Below are 20,440 nucleotides of genomic sequence, written 5' to 3'. Positions count from 1 at the left end.
GGGAATATTGCATCATAAGCATCAACCGCACGGTTGGGGAAGATGAAAACATACAAGCACGCCATCATCCATGTTCCAACAAGGATCCCTTTAGAAATGATGTGGTCCAAAGAAAGGAAGCAAGGAAGACTTTTGTTTGACTGGCTTTTATGGGGAGGGCTACATTTAACAAGCGACTCTACTTTCTGCATTCTGCATACTAAGCAATATTTAAAAAAAAATCGATATAAATATCCATACAGGCATGAGCAGAAATAGACTGAGGAGTGAGGAGCAATTGATGTACATCTGCTTGGCTATGATTCAGTGTAGCACTCGTGAAATATTGCATAAGCGTCGCATTATTCGAGGCTCGCGCGGACGTTTCAAGCGACTCGACACTCTTGAAACATGACCCGCGTGTTTATGTGACCGGCTGGTGAACTCAAAGCTCTGGGGTCCTTGTTTAATAATTGCAGCGCAGGCACGCTCGCATCTGTCGAGGGGAAACAAAACCGTATCCCGCATAGATGGGCATGGCGGACACCGGCCAGTTCCGCGACGCGCCGTCAGTTGAAAAGAAGGCAAAACAAACGAACAAACGCAGCGCATCTGAGCGTGACTTGGACTCAAAGGCGGATGTAGCCTCGCGGCCTCGTCTCGCTTCTTGGTCAGCCGAGGTCGGCCGAGGTCCCGCTGATGGCGCGGAACACGTTGAGGGAGTTTTGCAGAAGCGAGCGCATCATGCCCTCTTCGTAGATCTGCGGCCAAAAGAGAAAACAACGCGGATGCTCAGCTGAGTTACAGTCACACGGCTATGGAGTTTCGGAGGCCGATTCCGATATTCGGCAGAAGGCAATTCTGAGCAGCGATGCCATTTTTAACATTTCAATGTGGTAAATGAATGTGTTGAGATGATGTGCCGTCACTGTAAGGATGTCGTCGCCTGATGACCAGGATGCAAGCGCTGCGTTCTGCGTGATGACGATTGAATAGCTTGCAACCGTCTTACGAGTCACAGGAAATCATTCCATTTGCACACCGTAGGATGGGTTGGTTTGTTTGGTTTGTTTGTTTGTTTGTTTGTTTGTTTGGTACCTGTTTTCCTTAAAGCTGAGGGTGAGCACAGTTGGAAAGAGAAAAAGTCCAGTTAGAGCAGTTAGTGTGAAGACATCAGAGGATGAAGGATGAAGCCATGTCACACTGGCGCACACACCGGACAAATGATTGCACACACACGGTTGGCACGGCAACCCGCTGACTTGATTTGTTTGAGTGTAATCTGCGCTGTCTCTAAATAAGGCTGACGATAAGCCCGCTTAGCGACGCTCGGAAGGAAAACGGCTTGCGGTCGGTTACCCGCTCGTGGATGATGTCGGAGAGCTCCTTCACCATGTCCTTGAAATTGCTCTTCAGGCCCTCGTGGTACTCAAACTGGTCTTCTTTGATCAGACGCTCATTGATATCCAGAGCCATACTGCACGCCGCCACAAAACGTCTACGAGAAGATGCATTAGATCCATTATAACCGAATTCGATTTTGCTCTACTCCCGGATGACTTTTATGGGGTAGTATGCCGGAAACGCATGCCTGAAAATATCTCGCAGCTCTTTGGCCTTCTTGTTGCCGGACTGGTTTGGCTTGCCGTCACGCAGGAAGGCGCGGGCGTAGGCCATGGGGCCCGCGTTCACCTGCAACGACGACAAGGACATGCGGCAACACGCGACGAGCCAACCTGACATCCGCAGGCGTCTGACCTGCACGGAGACGCAGCCCTGCAGTTTGAGCTGCAGCTGGATCATGTCCACGTCGGCGCCGGAGCACAGCTTGTGCAGCTCGCCCGTGCGAGACCTCATCTCGTCGATGGCCACGTCCACCGGACGCAGGTCCACCTGCTTCTCCCCGACCACCTCCACCCGTTTCTTGACGTAGGGGAAGGTGTTGGCCGCTGAGGAGGAGAGAGGGGGGGACGGTTAACGGACGCGCAAACGCATCAAACCCTGGATCAAAAATTGTTCATCTGTGTTTGTCAGAGGGCAGGACGAGTCGGAAAACGCCGTTGAATGAATACCTCTCTGCCGGTCCGAAACGAAAAGGTTACAGTTGTGCTTTGCGATACGAACGACCCTAACCCGTACTGTGTACGCGCTGTATGCTGGCACGTGACGCAACTCCACAGTTTGGTAGATATGGATATAGATATAGATATAGATATATATGCGTGTGTGTCATTAGTAAACATTCTTCCCCAAAAATCAAATGATTTACGCCGATTATTGCCCCTCTCAGCTGAAGGTTGCTGTCAAAGGCGACGTAAAACAAAGGACAATTGCTACCGCATAGCCTGCGCTACCTTCATGCTAACATACAATAGGCACACGGCCGAGCAATTAGCATCGACGTGAGCAAAAGCTCAAATGAACAAAAATGTCGCTGTAACACATAATATAACGATCCCCACAGATAGCTAATATTACTGCTGTACTGTAGTGAGAAGTCTCCAGCGCACTGTCCCTAAATACTGCACACAGCAGAATGTGCATTGAAGGAGAAAGTGTTTTCCATTCTATTGAATTAGGCCATTATTCTATGCGTTTATTAAGTCTAATATTATAGAGTGCTATTTTCTCGGAGGAATGGCATTTCCATTCATTTCAATGGAGAAAGATGATTTGAGAACCCGCTAAAGCTCGCGAGACTCCGACGACGCGGGCAGACAGACGAACGGTCGGTCATTTGTGCGCTTGCACCCCGACCGTGCGTTGAAATGAAACGCATTCGTGGACACGTGAATGCCGCGAGTCGATGTTCGTGCGCTACTTGTGAGCACGGTCTTCCTCTTGCACTGCTCCTCCACGCCGCCGCGCTTCTTGCCCGACAGCGTGTACGGCGTCTCGAACACGAAGCGGTTGATGTTGTGGCACTTCTCAAAATCGGTCTTCTTCTCGGGCGCCTCCTTCTCCTCGAAGTAGGGCTTGACGAAGGTCACCTGCACGTAGGCGAACTTGGGGTCCAGATCTTTGGGGTTCACCTGCGGGGACACCGGCTCCGTCTGAGCTGTTTTCGCCGCGACTGAACCGGTGACAAAAACAACAACGCACCTTGTCGGAGTCTGGAATTATCTTGACGTTTTCCGGCCCAAACTTTTCCCCGAAGAGCGTCAGCAGGCGCTGGGAGATTTCGGAAAGGCCGGTGAGTTTGGGCTCTTTGTAGATGTACTCCTTCCCGTCCTCGTCCTCGAAGAAGCCCTGCGCAAAGTACACGCCTGGAGATGTCACGAAATCGAAAGTCATTCCGTAAGATGTCGTGCGATAGTGCATCAAGTAGTTACTGTTGGGAAATTTTGCTATTCAGTGCTTTGTTGGCGAACAGGAAGTGGCGCAGAAAGTGCTGAACCGTTGGACAGTTTAGAGGAGGTCGAATTGGGTTCAGCGAGCTTTTGATGACAAGCACATAAACCTCAAAAGAATGGGTGCACGATATTCCAACAATCCACCTGTCCATAGAAGGCCACTCTGAAGTAGGTCCCGAGCAGCCTGCGACCTGATTGGATGACCTCCATGACCTTGTTGTAGGCTCGGTGCAGCGTGTTGTACAGTCGGCTCAGTTTCTGCAAGATCGTATCCGGTATTGTACGGAGGGCGATCGATCGGCGAGGACGACGATTGCGGCTCGGCTACCTCGTACTGGTGGCGCTTCTCGTAGCAGGGGATCAGCAGCTTGGCGACGTGCGCGATGAGCTCGTAGCGCTCGGCTTTCCACAGAGCCTCCACGCAAATCTCCAAGTGCTCCGCCAGGACTTCCTGACGACGAGCAGGCAAAAAGCAAGTCACCATCGTTTGTTTTGCCGTTTATTTCGGGTCGGGCGGCGCCTCGCGACCTCGGTGTAGTAGACGTCTTGCATGCCCGTGTCTTCCTTCATGGCAGCTTCCTCCTCAATGTTAAACGTGATCTTCTTAAAGGCGGCCAGCCCGCCGGCGAACAACTCTGCGCGTTGGGAAGCACAGTCGCAGTGGTTTCTTTGTTTTGAACCGTGAACGTGTTGCGCCTTTTGCCCTACTTTTCCTGTGCAGGTACTCGGCAACCAGCGCAGCCACATGAACGTGACACATGGCCGCCTGTTGAGACAATCGAGCGCAATCACGTGAGCAGCCGTGCGAAGGCAACAGCGGCCTGAACTGCAGAAACGGCGTTACAGAATATTGACGCAGACCTCGGAGAGATCGTTATTCTTGAGGTGCGCGCGAGCCATGCTGTCCAGCCAGGTCCGTCTCAGCTCGGGGGTGCTGGCGTAGGAGCGGGCCAGGCTGTACTGCAGGTCCAGCAGCATCTCCGGGTCCTTCTCGTGCTCCCTCATCTGGGCCGTGGCCATCAGAACCGTGCGGATGCGCTTGGTCAGACCCTTGACTTCTGAGGGGAACGCTGTGGACTGAAGAAGCGGGAGTGGCATGTTTTCGGGCATTCTTTCATTTGAAGCTGGCGTGATGCCGACGACGATACCTTCATGGCCTTGTCGCTGTTTGCGAAGTTGTTGATAATGGAGAGCGACTCCTGGAAGCGCGAGCTTCCGCTGAGGGCCACGTCGGAGATCAGCTGACTCACGGCGATGATGATCTGGTGAGGAAGACGAGAGAAGGAGAAAGGCCGCCGGGCCAAAAACCGAGCCGGGCTCGGGCTCTACCTGCAAGTGCGTGCGCAGGAAGGTCTTCCTCTTGGTGAACTCGTAGTTGTTCCTCATGAGCAGGTAGAGCAGCGCCGAGGCTTCGGCCCTCGAGGAGGCCATCTTGGACACGCAGCACTTGAGCACCTCGCAGCACAGAAGCTCACAAAGGGTCACGCGACCTTTGAACAGCACCGAGGGGAACTGACCAGAGAGCGCCTTGCTCAATTTTTATTCGACTCCGACATTTCTCCGTCTCGCTTCGATTTTCGTGTTCGCGGCGCGGTAGCCGCACCGACCTTGTTCACGAATGCCCGAAGCGCAGCAAACACGTGCCCGAGGGCGGCTTCTGATTGGCTCACTTTGAGGAAGCTCAGGTAAACGTCAAACACCTTGCTCATCAGCGGGTTGTGACCGTCACCGTCTGCCAGCTGACTCTGACGAAAACACGCCCCAAACATTCGGAACGGCTCGCCGTACGATGCGGCGTGCGTGGCTGAGCTCACCTTAAAGCACTGCATGAAAAGCGAGAGGACATCCAGGACGCTGAGGCAGACCTCGGTGGAGATGTTGCCCTCCAGCACCGCCTGGTGATGGATCTCCGCTTCGGATGCCCCCATCCCTGGACCACGCACGCACGCACGCACGCACGCAGATGATATTATGGACTTTGTAAGAAGATGATGATGATGATGATGATGATGAATGAACGCAGTTCCTCAAAAGGCTTTAAAAGCTCCGTTACAGATTGAATTTTCTCTGATAAGGCTGAAGTCGCTATTAATCACGAGTCCGCAAATATCATCCGTCGTGTTGAGCGTGGCGATTAGCGAGCGGGTGTGCGCACGTCTGACCTATGTTGAGAGTGAGCGAGGCCTCCGCGGTGCCCAACTGGTTTATTTTGGTCTGGAAGGCGCTGGCTCGGTGGCAGCGCGTGGCCGGCATGGTCTGCGACTTCCTGTCAGGTGAGAACAACTTGGACGCGCACGCCTCTTGACTCCTTGACGATACGTGCGTGCGGCGTGGAAACCGAAAAAGTCCAATTACCAACCGGTTTTGAGAATACCCGCTGCGGCGACCTCTCACCTGCCGATGTTCCTTTTCCCGACGTATCGAAACTGAACCAGACAGATCCTGAAAGCAGGCGGGAAGCGACGCGAACACGTGCGTCTTAGTTTTGCCGTTTGATTTTGTTGAACTCCTTCTTGAAACCAGGGCTGACGTATGCAGAAATAAAAGCTACTCACTCAAGCAAACTGAGGAAGTTCATCACGTCTTGAGGGCTAAGTTTGTTCCAGTAGGCCAGGAGAGTGTCTGTGGACAAAAAGCAATGGTCGTCTACGTTTTCAGAGGAGGCTGATGCGGCGTGCCGGCGGCCCGTCACCGACCGTCTGACAAGGTCTTGGCCACGTGTAAGAAGGTAAACAGGAGGCCCCTGATTTCGTAAGGGCCCAGTCTGCCGACGGGGGCCCCGGGGCTGCCGCTCAGAGCGGAGCCGCGTCTCTGCAGCTGCACATGGGGGGGGGGGGGGGGGGGGAAGAATTGAGTCCCGCTTAGTGTCGTGTTTGTCTCGTTTTCTATTCTATTCTTAAAGTGAAGTCAATCATTAAGCTGTCCTCAAAACAGACGCTCAGATGCAAATGCAAACATTCAGTGATATTCAAAATATGTGTGTGTGTGTGTGTGTGTGTGTGTGTCTCATTGATGATTAACACGACTATAAAAAAAAACAAAAAACAACGAGAAAGAAAAACCTCATGAAAGTCATAAACAAATCTAGGACAGATGTTGCCGGGGCAACGGCATATACAGCAGCTAATCAAAAAAAAAAAAAAAAAAAAAAAGCCTCACGTCAATGTTATCTGGCGTCCCAGGATCCGGAAGCAGAGACCCCGTGGAGTCGTCCCTCCTGACGACGTGGCCGTTCAGGGCAGGCAAGCCTGGAAACCACAACCACAACCACGGCGACTCTCAGCACCCGAAGAAATGCTTCCGACGAAACCAATTGACCGAACGCCTTCCGCTGACCCCCGACTCACTGGGGTCTTTCTCGATGGCAGCGCTGGTTCTCTTGCTGTCTGTAGAAGCGCTCGACGCGAGGTCGTCCCGAGAGCCCTGCGAGCGACGGGTCCGCTTTGTATGAAAAAATGAGCGCGAGGGCTCCATTTGGGGGGGGGGGGGGGGGGGGGGGGACTCACATTGAGATTGCAAATGTGCGGCTGGGCAGACAGTTGCTTCAAGTTCTGGAAGAGCAGCTCAAACAGCGGAAGGTACAGCAAACAGATCCTGGCCTGCTGGTTCTGAAACAACAATTTGATTTCCTTTGATTTGATCGTGGGTGTGAATGCCTTTCGCGACGATGAGCACATTGCACGCGAGGTGTTGCGCAGCGTCGCTCACGCCGCTCTCACCTTGAAGGCCGTGTAACGATCGTCCGCGGCGTGTTTGATCAGCAGGTTCTTGAGCGCGCTCACGGCCAGCCGCCGTACCTCGCGCCCCCGCCGCAGGGCCGCGGCCACGTCTCGGAGGAGCAGGCCCGCCAGAAAGTGGTTGCGGCAAAACTCTTCGGTCAGGCCCGATTCCAGAATTTGTTCTGCGCTCGCCCCAAAACGGTACGCGCCGGGTCAGGGTCGAGGCTAAAGCAATCAAGGCAGGCTTGCAGAACACGCTGCTGCTACTAAATTTCTTGTTGAACACACAAACAGCCTATTGACCTGAGCATTATTACATTCGCAAAGGCAACATTTGCGATCTTTTTTTATTATGTGCAAGTGGTCATGATGTTGTGGCTGATTGGTGCATTGGGATCAGACGTTGTTTCCTCACACAAAAGAAACAATCCAATAAGAATTTGGCGTCATTATTATACATTTCCTGTATCAGGAAATGTACAATTTTACGTTTGCACGATGCAAACAGCAGAGATGAGCAGAAATCTGAAGAAAGAAAGCAACCGTGCGCCAAGCCCATAATGCGGCGTTAATATCATAACAGGCAGCGCATTCCCGGAAAACCGAGTATAGGCCTACCCGCTGGAGATGATTAGCGCCGACGGTGACGGGCATCCGTGCAAAGATAAAACCTCATCTTAGCAGCTGTCCCACATTGTGGAACATGGACAGAAACATTCTCCGTCAAGAGCGTAAGAGCGATCGATCCATCTCTGCAATGCCAAAGCGTCAAGTTTAGCAGTAGCGCCGTGCAGTTAATGGAGACGAGCGAGTGCGGAGAGCGGAGAGGAGGCGCCGGTGTTGAGGTCTAGGACGGCGCGGTGAGCGTCACCTACCTACAGGGCCAAAAAGCTCCGTCGCGTACGGAATAAAATCTGACCACAAGCGGGAAAAAAGGAAGCAAAAACAAAACAGACGGGAAGGACGTTGGGTACAAATAATAATCGAAATTGCACTTGAAGCTCTTCGCAATCCATGCAGCATCAACATCACGATCGTGGCAACACGCTGGCCGCCTCTACCATCAAATGCAATCTCATACAAAAGCGGCTTCTTCTTCTTTTTGGGCGTTCTATTGAACAGGCGTTCCCAACCGAGCGAGTAGAACTGTTAATAGGGGATCGTTGTGAGAAAGCTGTGGCCTCCTTTGGAGTTCCTCACCTTGCACCCTCTGCAGCTTGGTGCGCCCAAAGGCCATGGGCAGATTGAGGGGGATATAGTGCTCGTGGTTGCACACCACCGTCAGAAAGTCAAACTTCATTTCAGTCAGCGCCTGCGGGGGAGACACGCGCGCCTTCAAACACGGCTGCTCCCGAAAACCGACGCGGCGAGTGTACCTTGGGATCGTTGAACCTGAAGTGGCACATGTAGTGGTTGACCAAAGCGAAAGCAAAGCCCCGGTTCATGAAGGTCAGACACCTCTGAGGGGGGGGGGGCAACGGCATCACAAAACGCTCTGCCAATGAAGCCGCGCTCTGAAAAGGTTTGCGAGCGGCGTGCGCACCTTGATCAAATGGGCCAAGCTCAGGTTGACGCAGCGGGCTTCGTCGGGGATCTCCGCGTAGCGAATGGTGATGTGAGGCATGACGGACAGCGCCAGGGACCGAAGCGCCTGATTGAAAGTGTCCGGAAAGCGCTGGGCCCGCGGCATCTGGAAGCGCGTCGGGCCAAAGTTGAGGGTATCGGGAACGTAGCAGAGACTCTTTGGCGTTCAAGGGCTCCACAAACAAACTGGACTCGACTTGACTACCGACCTTCATGCGGTGCTCCTCTTGCAGGTACTGAGCCATCGATTTGGCCATCGTTTCAAAGAAGAACCAGGAGTACTACAGAAAAAGACGGCGAGACGATTAGTCTTGATTTCGGCATTTCGCTGGCAAGTGCAACAACTCGCACCTTGAGCAGTTTGTTGCTGGTGTTAAAATCTGCCGTCTGCTTGAGAACGGCCGTGACCGCCGTGGCCAGCGCCTCGTGGGTATACGCCGCGTTCCCGGGCGCAGGGCTTTGGGATACAAACACGTACTGAGAAGAAAGGGGAGGGAAAGAACGTCACGTGCGCATTTTGTGTCAAATCCGAGCTGCGCAACAGCCACACCTTCACGAAAGAGCGCAGGTAGTTTTCCAGCCCTTCCTCGTGACACCTGGAGACAATATGGATGATGACACTGCGAGGGCAGAGAAGGGCAACGACTCGTGACCATCAGATGGCAGAAAAGGGGCCCATTTCCCAGAAAGGGCCCAGCGACTGACCGCAGAGAGTTGACGGCGATCTCCCGGCCTTCCTCGGTGGCTGCCGAGAGCACCTCGAAGAGCTGCGTGAGCACAGTGGGCAGGAAGTGCACCATGGCGTGCGTCTCCATGGCGTGTAGGCACTGAGGATGGAAGCATGCAAATAGAACCCACGGCGCATTTTGGCCAAAGCCTTCAAGAGTCTGACCTTCAGGTATTTGATAAGTTCTGCCCGGTTGTCCTCTGAGGTGTTCCTCATTAGCTGGCAGTGCACGAAGAACTTGTGGAGATGCAGGTCCTGTGCACGAAACAGCTTACTTACTACAGCGAACGTCGACGGCCGTATATATCCACATTACCGTGCCGATATGCGAGTTTTCGTTTTTCACCTGAGCGTATATCGTTGATGCTACGCGGCTTCTCATTTTGAATAGCGGCTTTGCGTTTTCCACCCACTTGATATCCGGTTGGGTCTGTGGAAATGTGGACATTTTGAAGCAACAGAACGCATAGGCAAGATGCAAACCACAAACCTTTCCGGTGTCCTGGCCCAGGTATCCAGGCGGCAGAGTCGCAGCTACCGGTAGCTGGAGCTCCGTCGACCGCATCCTGCCGTCTTTCAGCAGAGGCCACCAGGAGTAACCGACTGACGACGCACAAGCAAGCGAATCGAGAGCCAACGTCACACACTGCCAATAGGCTTTAACTGCAATAGAATCATCATTGGGAAAAAAAAAAAAAGAGAGACAAATAAATAAAAAAAAACCACACACCCGGAGACTCCACGGCTTCTCTCTTCTTGCTGCTGGACTCACAGCTGATATGGTAAAAGGTGAAAAGGATGTGGTGCCTCTCGTGCAAGTGGACGGGTAACTCCACCTTTACCTGTGTGGGAGAATGAGCGGCTCAAGTCATTCCGCCAGACAGGACGTGTCGTGTCCACCAGAGGGCAGCAAAGCAGCAAATTGGACTCCGAAGTCCAAATGTCTTGAAAGCCCAACTCGGCAGTCGAGGCAATGCGGGCGTGAGGCGCTCGACTCATCTCATCTCATCTCTGAAGGATTTGGTTAGCGCCCGTGGATGTCTGTCGGCGTGCGTGTCGGGATCACATTTCAACAATCCATTTCATTTTGGGGCCATATGGAGGCCTTCTGCCTTATCCTGACTGACTCCTTCACTCTGTGCATCTGCGCATCTGTGCGTGTGTGTGTGTGTGTGTGCGCTAAAACAGATGAATTGGATTATCTCAGTGGTCGCACGGCAGTTCCGAGAGACTTGTCGCTTGAAAGATACCCGTTACTTGTTAACGCGATGGCACAATAAGTGAGCTTTTTAGGAAGCATCTCACCTCGTCATAGAATTCTGGACTTTGGTTGTGGTGCAGGACCGCTGCGTAGGCGCCGCTGGTGAAGAGAGAGCCCCCTGGCTTCCCGTAGATGCACTGCAATACGAACATGGTCACACTTTTTCATTGACTGTCTCAGAAAGCTACGGCTCGGACTACATTCGCCGAGCTCGCGGTTCTTCAAATTCGTTTTCTGAATGAATGATTGCAGTCACCTCCGCCGACGGGCGAAACCGTAACAGATAAAAACGGGGATCAGCTTCCAATTTAAGAGCCCGGAGGAGATGGCGGCTGCCGTCGAGAGAGACCGCGAGACCGCAGTGGTGATAAGGAGTCCGATGGAAGGCCGGATTTCTTGCTTCGGTGCGAGGGGGGAGGAGGAGGTGCTACGGGTGCCGCCTCAGATCTTATCCGTCTTTCTATCAAAAGCGTCATCTCGGAATGTTTCGGCGAGACGAGTACGAACAGCAGTCCGCTGTGCTTTTATTTTCTTTTTTTTTGGGACAGGTGTGGCTCGGGAGAGCGAGCAGCCAGCTTTTTTTCCCTTTTCTGGGCACTTTTGACTTGATGTGGATCGTCCCGCGTATGCCGCTTTTGCAGCGTGCATCGTTCTTTGCTAGTTTGCTTTCAAAAAGCCAACAAATTTGCTTTCACACGCATCTCACCTTCAAAGGGGGCGCACCTTCGTCATCGGAATCCCGGAACTGTATGCGGACCGCTATGTTTCTCGCCTAGAGATGCGAAGCAGACTCGTCACTGGCGCCGTTTGCGCCCTAAAATGCAGCAGCCGGCGACACTGACCTTGGCGAAGCTTTTCTGGTTGTCATATTTGAGTTGCAGAGGGTAGACGTAGAGTTGGTTCTTGTAGGTAGTGAAGGGGTAGCTGTACTTGGCTTCCTCGGGCAGGAACTCCTCGACTTCCACGGATACACGCTCGCAGCTTTCTTCGAAGGGCTTCACGGGAATATAAGAGGACGTCACCGTGTCTGCGGAGGGAAGCATATAGACCATGCGCTTTCATTTCTCCACAATGTATGCCATGCGCAAGTTTGTTTTTTTTCCTTCCATCTTTCAATTGTTTTGTTTGCATATTCCAGTGGCGGGAATCGTGTTCCTACTCCTTGATGGCAATCTCGGAGATTGGAATTCAGGCTTCTTCTCAACCAGATGAGATCAGCTCAGTGTGAAAACCTTTTTTTTCTGCCCCATTAAGAGAGCAGAGCAAGGCTGGGCACCGCATAATTGCTGGTTATCACGACTCTGCCCCCCCCCCCGCCCCCGTCGTGATGGACGGACACCCACGTTTTGGTTCAGACGTTCCAATTTAAGCAAAGCAAAGCAGGTCCGAATAAAGATGCATTTGAAATGATGTTGGAGTGCGTTTAAATTGCAGCACACGACTTCCCTCTCAAGACACAGATTGCGCCATCCTGCTGTCGAAGTGACACAATAACACAACGGAAGCGCACTGCTGGCCCAACGTGTGATTTTTGATAGTGTTGCAGCGTTCCGGGCGAGGGTGCGACAATATCCCCCACAGACTTCAATACACCGTCTTCTCTGCATAAAACTTCCGACGAGCCTGTTCTTTGTACAGCGCGGCATTTATGCCGATGTTTGGAAAGGTTAACGTACTGGAAAAGTCAGGCGGGACGCACTCGATGGTGACATTCAGCTGCCCGGGGATGGTCTGAAGCTTGCTCTTGTCAGGTCTGATTGAGGAAAAAGAAAAGTACAAAAAGAGCACATGGGATACAAACATGACCTTTTCAGAAGCATGAAGCGCGAGCGTCCACGACTCACTTCCTGGTGTCGGCCAGCAGCTTGACGATGTCGTCGGTGGAGATTTTTCCGCTGTCTTGGCGATAGAGGGGAGAAAACTTGCCGTCCATGTCGAGACTGCCCTGAGCGTCCTTAAACACCTGCCTGGCGAGGGAACGCTGCTTATCTGCAAGCCATTGAGGGCCTCCCGTTTGAGGAACGGAGCAATTTGTTTGCCGTCTTACTTGGCGGCCCAAGCAAAGGGCATCCGGTACTGGCCCAGGCGTTGGCACGTCTGTTTGGCCGCCTTGAGGACCTTCTGGGCGGTCTGGCACGACACGGAGGAAGACATACGAGCCGATCAGCGGGGAACATCGTGTTATGTATATCACAGGTCTCGGGGGGCAAACGGAAACCTTGGTTACGTCGCAAGTCTTGACGTATGGCTCGGCGCAATGGGTGATGCCGTTTTGCAGCACCTTCTCCACACGGGCCACCAGAAAGATATCAGCATGGGGGTGGGTTACTGAAAAAATGGCCTAGGGTAGAAAAGCAGACTGATGGGGACGTGTCCTAATCTTCAGGCTCGCCTCGAAGCGTTGCGCCGCCGTCACGTCGGTACCTGTGTCGGAAAATGCAGCAGCGCCGCCGACGCTCTCTGGAGAACAGGCAGGCTGTCTTCGCTCGCTAAGGGCCTGCATCCTCCCTCGGCGTCTGCGCGAGGCGAGAGCTGGCCCGCCGTGTCGATCAGCATCTCCTTCACGCAGGGCGGGTTGAGGTCCGCGTGGAAGTCGGCGGAGATCTTGCAGTTCTTGGAGATGTCAAAGAGCGCCAGGCTTATGAAGAAGGGCTCAACCTGAACAAGAGCGGATTCTATCGGACGAATTCGCACCGCCGTAAGGAGCGACCGAGTCACGCAAATCGAGCCGAGCGATGGCGTACGTTGGTAAGGACGCCGTCACCCTTTTCACTGACGCAGCCCTGGAGGCTGAAGGTGAGATCGTGGCAGCCGACCGCGATGCGGCGGCCGAAGCGCTCCTCAAACGGCTTCACGTCCGGCTCGATGCCGGAGAAGTCCAGCCTCTGCGGCGAGGGTGAGAAAGCGTCCGACGCTTGTACGACGGAGACGTGAGGAAGCAACGGGACGACAATCCCCTGTACCTGTGTCTCGGGGTCCAGAGAGAAAAGCTTGTGCCTGCCTTCGTTGCGCTGGATCTTCGTGAGCTGGTCCGTCTCCCTCGCATACTGCGCACACAAGTTGAAGAGTCGCCGTTTGTCATTTCTGGAATTTCTTTGTCTTTCAATGAGGCCACCGTATTAAGACATCTTATGCTAGTGAGAACATGAACAAGCAATGTTCACAGCTGTTTTGGGAAATGTTCCCTCATCCCTTACTGGAACTACGCATGGATTTTTAGAAAGCGGACGATCGAGTGGAATTGCTTCATTGCTGTCGCGTAATTCCAACGTCATAAGTAATGTTTCATCATAACATTATATTGTTTTAAAGTGAATGATTGTATTTGACAAAATGACGAGAAATCCCGCACTTTGTCCATCCGTCGTTGGGTATTGCCCGTACTGGCGCAATACATTATGGGATGTGTTGAATTTTCTAGCGGGCATCGCTGATCGCTGCTATTCAAGATGCATTGCGGGAACGGCATTAGAAATTGGCAAACGCGGCCCGTGTACATTTCGCTACCCGTGTTCTTCAGGTAGCGCGGGGAGAGAAGCATCGAATGGAGACAGACGAGAGCCATTTCAGGTCACATGACTAACCCCAACTACTTTGTCGCCCGCGGACCACGGCAGCGGAGACAAAAGCCGCAGTCGAGGCGGCTTCGTCGCGCGTGAGCAATACGGCGCTAATTGAAAGACCGGAGCAGCGCGGTCTCGGGTACCTTTGTGAGTTCAGGTTGGAGGTTCCTCCCCAGACCCTCCGGCTGGCTCTCTCCTCTACCTTGGCCGGCGGCGTCATCGTCTGATTGGACAAGCGTCGGTAAGGACGGAAGGCTACGTAAAGAGGACGTTTGAGTTTTGAGGAGTTTTGGCGGTCTCACCCGGGGCCTCGCCGCCGTTCCTCCTCTCCTGGCAGGCCTCGGTGCTGTTCTGCAGGGCTTGTTTCAGCGTGGCCACCCACTCCTCCATCTCCGCTTCGCTGTCGGCCGCCAAAAAGTGGCTGCAGCGCTCCTGCATCTTCAGCTCAAAGCCGTTCCGCCGCATTTTAGGGCACTGAAGAAGGGGGAGCCATTCATATATTTTGAACAGGCAGAAGGGAATACCGGATTCTTCTAATGGCTAACGACAGGATTCATAAAGGATCGCTAACACTGGGAGTTGCGATCCACTTGCGCAAGAATAAACGACGAGCTATGAGCCAGAAGGAGTCTGCGGCCATTCGTCTCGCGAGTAGCCAGCCTCTTCTAACCGAAAGCTTTGCGGCGGCCGACCGCACGCCTGTCGTGACGTGACGTGCCTGTCTTGTGTCGAGACAAAAACCCAAAACATTTACCAGCTGGAAAAACAAGGGATCAAACCTAAGGAGTCGTGGAGAGCAAAGTGAGCTCATGCAAGAAGAAAGACGTCGTCCGGTCTACCTGAACCACGTCAACGCACGAGTCCAGGTAGATGGAGCCTTTGGTTTCCTTGCAGTGCTTCTCATCCTTGTACGAGTTGAGGATGTAGGAGCCGTCCGGGAGCTGGGACAGGTAGAAGTACCTCCTCTTGAACACCTACGAGGATGACGACGACGGGCGCGGTGGGAGCTCCGCTGTCTTTTTTTTTCGGCGACGAGCGGCCGGCGGTGACTCACCCTCATGGAGACGGACAGGCTGCTGTTCACGTTGGCTTTCTGAAGCCAGCCCTGCTTCAGGACGCCGCCCCTCTGCGAGCACAGCGACGACGTGTCCTGATGCAGACAAACACATTGCCGTGATGGGATTGTTCTGCTTGTGTGTCGTCTTCTGATTGGATCGGATTGGATTTGGTGCTCCTCCTCGGAATGTGAACAAATCCGGCAGCCGGAATATTCAACCGGGCAAACGTATATTTGCCACCATTCTGCGTCAAACTGCCATGTGTTTGAAATATTTATACAACTAGACGGCATTAGACCTTTGTGAATATCTAGTTTGTTTTCACAGAAGTAAAAACTGTCACGATGACGCCGTTTCCAGTAGCAAAAGAGGCATCTGAGCATTTGTTCTCCTTTCTCCGTGCATGCGGCCTGAGGATCGATATGTCGCGATTTCGAGAACATTGAAAGAGGACTCGTGGTTGCGCTCGCATCGCAGGCTGGACTTAACCGGCGCACGTCAGAGGCAACCTTTGCGAGTGTCATGCAGAGGATGCAAAAGGCGCAGCCCGTTTAAGCGTGACGTCACGTGAGTCGCACCTCGTCTTTGGCATCTTCGTCCACCTCGAACACGTGAGCCGCTAGCTTGTCTGCCTTCAGGCCTTTGCTGTGGAAAGAGAGAGAGAGAGAGAGAGAGGAGGTCATCCACAAAGAATCGCTTCCTCCCACAGTGCAGTCTGCTCCATGAAGACATCGTGCATAACGATCGCTTTAACGCTGAGACTGTCGGAGACTTGGCGTTGTCGCTTGCTGGCACTGCTTTCCGCTTTCCGGCCTTTTCACCGCGTGAGTGAGGCAGCGCTCGGCTTTCACTCATACTCCCCTCCAAACGAGCACCACCACCACAAACACCGCTTCCTCTCGAGCTTACCTCGGTAACATGCGGAAGTCGCCGGAGTAGGCCTCGTATTTGTAGTTGATGACATGCCAGTCGGTCTTGTACATGTTGATGCACTGCCAAACGCGCACACAAAACACACACACACACACGCGCGTCATCACGAGCGCACGCCGTTGCAGGACAAATCTATCTTGCGACTTTCTCGGGCCATTGAATGGATCGCAAGCGGACTGTTTTGTTTCCGGGACTTTGCCGAAAGAGGGCTTCCTCGCGCACGTTGCGAAACCTCCAGCTAAGCCAGCTTTCGTGGCTCTTTGTCAAGCAGATCGCTTTAACAGAGCCTGGCGAGGTCGACCACAGCAGAAAAAAAAGTCCGCTTCGAACGCCTCACGTGACCGGGAAGCTTTTCCAATGCCGAATCAGCCTTGACTTCAATCTCACAATCTTCTTCGACTTGGTGAGCCCGAGCTACGGCACGTTTTAGGAGGTTGTACTGTCCTACCTTTTGGGCAAACAGACTCCTAGCTTCCCGCTCCGCATTCTGGGGCACAGAGGGAAACACGGTCCGCCTCTGTCGGGATATTTGGGACTCCTGCGGGCGCGCACAACACACACACACACACACACACACACATTTAAAAAAACAAAACAGAACCAAAAGAAAAGACCAAAACTGAGTGGAAAACATACAAGCGTCACAAGATTGTCTCAGGGTCAGAGCAGTTCTCCGAATAAATCAAAACACATGTGCTGCATTGGACTTGATTTTCGAGCAAGTTTGGAAAAATCTTGCCTCTCTTTTTGTCCTGTTTGGACTCCAAATCGCCAAAAGGGAAACTGCTTGTTGTCAGTATTGCGGCAACATTTTCACAATTGTACACTGTGGCTCCAGAACCGCATTTATTGATTGTGATTAGACTTGTGCTTTCCCATGCAGAGGAGGCTCATTGAATGCAGTTTGTAGTGCAAAGTAGCGCTCCTCGAGCGCCGGGAGGACATTTGAAGCTAAAAATGTCGAGGAAACTACAAACTGGAGTCGGCTCGAGTGGGACTGTTTTACGGCTTTCCCCCACGGTCACCGGTGGGCGTCCCCCTTTTGAATCAGCCAATCATCTCCCAGCTTTTATTTCCGCAGGACACTAACTGCACCTCGACGAAGCTTAGAGAAAGGCATCATCACCGAAACGTCGTCAGCGGGGCAGAGCAGCAAGTCTCGTTGGGGGTCGCTGTGGATCTGAGCCTTTCTCTGGAACACCACGGCCTCGTAGTCCAAAGGCTCGATGAACTTGGGCTGCTCCTGAGGGAGGACGCGAACAAGGATGCTTTCGGATCAAACAAGTTCCAGTCAACCAGTTATGATCAGTTATGACGATATCCACCCCGAAGGCACGAAAACGGAGGGGGAGATATGGAAACTCTGAAAACGCAGGCATGAGGCCACATTTGAACTTCCGTAGAGAAGCGAGGCTCATCCGAACAATCGTAAGCAAAGTTGAGAGAAGATCGGTTGAAAACATTTGCGCCCCACATTTGGTTGGGCAGTTAAGCGACATAGCAAAACACGTTAGCGAGCAGTCCGCCGAGGTCGCCGCACACGCTCGGGCCCAAAAGCGCCACTTCTCCTTCCCGTCATGTGCGACGAGCTCCACCGCAGAGCCGCGAGGCGCGGGCCAGCTTGGAGCGGCTCCGGCGGGACGGATCAGGTTACACGCGAGAAGCAAATGGGGGGGGGGGCGAGGCGCTCCGACAAGACTTTTCGACTTTTCTTGAAACGGTGACTATAAATAAGCATCACCGGCGGGTTCAGAAAGGTCGCGTCATGGACACGTACTGTCCTTGCACAGGGTTGGATGATGAAGTCGGGCGGGGAGGGTTCCAGAGGGTGGCGACATGCGTGTTCCTGCCGACGGGCAGATGAGCGCAGCACACCAAGCGATGCGGCCTGCGTCGCTACCGCCTCAGACGATCGACCGCCGCCGTTCGTGAGGAGAGGCGACAGTCGCGGCGGGACGACACGCCGGCTCGCAATGCATCGGACGCTTCCTGCTTCCCACTCACCTGACCTGGCTTCGTGTGATTTCCGTTCTACTTTGTAAAGCTCAAGGGGCCGGTCAGAGCCGCGGAGGATCCCGGAAGAATCCGGAAGACGGGGGAAAATCTTGCTGTTTTTCTGACAAAGCTCATACAACGACTCTCACGACGTCAGGCCCCAAAAAGAGACGACATGGATGAGGACGCAGTTCACTGGAAGTGTGAAAATCTCCTCATACCGGCGCCCTGCGAAGTAAACCAGAAGGACGGCTCCGACATGTAGCACATACAGGAAGTCCTCGAGTTACGACGTTTTCGACGTTACGACGCCCGTGCCTCGTCCTCCATTTTGTCCCCAGCACCATAGTGTTTCTGCTTAGCTAGTGCGTAGTACTCGTCTGTGTCGTTGCCTTTTGCGCCCTCCTTTTTTCACATTATGGCCCCAAAGAAGAAAGCTGGATCTTCTGGCGATGCTGGTCCAGCCAAAAGAAAAGCAATTACCATGGAAACGAAGCTTAACATCATGAAAGGAGAGGCACCGACGAACATCGGTAAAGACTTGGGCTTCAGTCGCTCCACCGTGGCGACCGTTATTCAGGACAAAGCCCGTATTTTAGCGCACGTGAAGGGTTTCGCCCCGACGAGGGATACAGTGATCACGCAGCAACGTTCTTCCATCCTTGCCGAGATGGAAAGATGACTCGCGTTATGGATCGAGGATCAGAATCGACGTCGGCTTAATATCAGCCCAATGCTCATTCGGGAAAAGGCACGGCGTATTTTCCAAACTTTCTAAGAGCAGAAAGGCAAGGACGCTGAGGAGGAGGAATTTAGAGCTCTCACAGCCTCTTCCACCCCCCCCCCCCCCCCCCTTCTTCTCCATCCACCGCTCAGCAGTAATGGTAAGTACACCATATCTTATTTTTGTAGTTGAATGTATTTTAGTGTCTTTATACGAAGTATTTCGACTTTAACGGTGAAATCCGATTTACGCGGAAATTCGGGGTACGTCGCCAGCGTAGGAACGGAACTCGTTCGTAAATCGAGGACTTCCTGTACTGTCCATGCGCCTCCAAATCAGACGTGCATCTCGAAGGCCCTCGGTTCATTTCTTCGAGCGCCAAAACGATGCAGCGAAGTAAGTCGCCGTGTAATGCGCTGCTTATGACACAGCGAATGCGTGTGCACGCGGCACGCGGCCCACCGAGCGCCTAATCCCCTCGTAGATGCGTGAAACAAATCTATTCTCACCATCAGTGAATGAGGGCGCGGATACATCAGACATGACGAGGCAGAATTGAAAAGAAAGCCGTCTTTCCGCTATCCGACTGGCAGACAAAAGGAGCGGCGCAAGATGTTCATTATTATTGACACATGCGTTTCCATTTTCGGATAGGACTTGAACGCACCATATGTCAGCGTGAGCGAGAAGAACCAAAAACGCCTAATTCTGCTGCCGCTTAGCCGAAGAAAGCACACTGGCTCGACAACGGCGATCTCGGCGCTCACCTCCGGGTCGACGGGGCTCCTCACAGCCTCGGAGACGCTCTGCCGGACTTCCGCCGCCGTGCCGGGTTTGCTCAGCCGCTTGGTGAATTTGCGTACCTCAGACATGGCGCCCCCCGAATATTTCCACGGGGCCGCGGTTCGACGACGTGAGGCGCGGCCGGCCCGCTTCTCGTGATGCTGATGCGAGGCGAGGACGCGAAAGGGGAGGGACGAAGCCCGAGCCCCGCCCCGCCCCCCCCCCTCCCCCCTCCTTTTTTTTTATTTTTCCAGCCACATTACAAAAGCATACATAGCACAATACGTATCGTAGCAGTACAGAACGCGTTATAGCAATATAGTAGAATATAACAATATCCTATTCATCATAATACAAAAGTATACAATCATTTATATTGTATTGACATAAGAAATACAGCTAGAAGTATAACAGAGAGGGATATAACAAATTAAGCTAAAAGGAGGGGGGCGCGCCATATATTATTCAATTTGTCTGATGGAAATAAAAAATATTTTCCAGAATGTGGCTGCTTTTTATGGCCTTTAAATCCATTTGTCTTTATAACGCCTCAATCCGGATGAGCAAATGTGACTTTAGAAACCGTCATATATTGAAAACAACTTTATTATCGGGCGATTAGTTTGCAGCAGTATAAATAGCAAACGTGGAAGTGGATGTTCTTTTGCTGCCCTCCTGTGGAGGTTATTGTGCACTACACACACACACACGTTACGGCTGGCCTTTTCAACCATTTTTGAGCATATTTTCCATGAGAAACA

At 52.9% G+C, this 20,440-nt stretch overlaps 1 protein-coding gene across 4 annotated transcripts; it reads right to left on the bottom strand.

Annotated features, from left to right (window-relative positions):
- Window positions 1–127: 127 nt before the first annotated feature.
- Window positions 128–19,880, bottom strand: dock11 (dedicator of cytokinesis 11). 4 transcript variants are annotated; one of them, XM_061763125.1, is made up of 54 exons: window positions 19,664–19,880; window positions 17,304–17,420; window positions 16,626–16,715; window positions 16,154–16,236; window positions 15,823–15,889; window positions 15,241–15,336; window positions 15,026–15,160; window positions 14,758–14,904; window positions 14,489–14,660; window positions 14,330–14,409; window positions 13,587–13,670; window positions 13,368–13,508; window positions 13,048–13,281; window positions 12,842–12,964; window positions 12,671–12,753; window positions 12,468–12,590; window positions 12,300–12,376; window positions 11,466–11,650; window positions 11,330–11,395; window positions 10,668–10,760; window positions 10,093–10,204; window positions 9,709–9,965; window positions 9,528–9,617; window positions 9,341–9,462; window positions 9,186–9,255; window positions 8,987–9,112; window positions 8,845–8,916; window positions 8,595–8,741; window positions 8,428–8,511; window positions 8,252–8,363; window positions 7,927–7,965; window positions 7,052–7,233; window positions 6,839–6,940; window positions 6,680–6,755; window positions 6,492–6,580; window positions 6,029–6,149; window positions 5,888–5,954; window positions 5,727–5,774; window positions 5,495–5,640; window positions 5,147–5,262; window positions 4,940–5,077; window positions 4,662–4,844; window positions 4,481–4,594; window positions 4,194–4,409; window positions 4,041–4,098; window positions 3,861–3,967; window positions 3,661–3,783; window positions 3,477–3,590; window positions 3,082–3,228; window positions 2,801–3,011; window positions 1,738–1,928; window positions 1,571–1,671; window positions 1,339–1,477; window positions 128–740 (listed from the first exon to the last, which is right to left on the bottom strand). In XM_061763125.1, the coding sequence occupies exons 1-54, from the start codon at window positions 19,766–19,768 to the stop codon at window positions 651–653; spliced, it is 6,411 nt and encodes a 2,136-aa protein (XP_061619109.1). In that variant the 5' UTR covers window positions 19,769–19,880; the 3' UTR covers window positions 128–650. The 4 variants fall into 4 exon arrangements, with proteins under 4 accessions (XP_061619109.1, XP_061619110.1, XP_061619112.1 ...); XM_061763126.1 differs by lacking the exon at window positions 14,758–14,904 and having other exon boundaries at window positions 9,709–9,792; window positions 9,853–9,965; XM_061763128.1 differs by lacking the exons at window positions 7,927–7,965; window positions 14,758–14,904 and having other exon boundaries at window positions 9,709–9,792; window positions 9,853–9,965; window positions 19,664–19,879.
- Window positions 19,881–20,440: the final 560 nt, after the last annotated feature.

This window comes from Phyllopteryx taeniolatus, chromosome 23 (assembly GCF_024500385.1).
Source record: "Phyllopteryx taeniolatus isolate TA_2022b chromosome 23, UOR_Ptae_1.2, whole genome shotgun sequence".
Classification (NCBI taxonomy): Eukaryota; Metazoa; Chordata; class Actinopteri; order Syngnathiformes; family Syngnathidae; genus Phyllopteryx; species Phyllopteryx taeniolatus.
This window is presented reverse-complemented; position numbering and strand designations above follow the sequence as displayed.

Excerpts from the sequence above, each read along its gene's own strand:
- dock11 (XM_061763125.1), bottom strand. The coding sequence starts at position 19,768 with ATGTCTGAGGTACGCAAATTCACCAAGCGGCTGAGCAAACCCGGCACG. Across the intron at positions 12,591-12,670 it reads CCCTTTGCTTGGGCCGCCAA|GCAGGTGTTTAAGGACGCTC; the intron begins GTAAGACGGCAA and ends TTCCCTCGCCAG. Across the intron at positions 8,917-8,986 it reads CCAGCAACAAACTGCTCAAG|TACTCCTGGTTCTTCTTTGA; the intron begins GTGCGAGTTGTT and ends CTTTTTCTGTAG.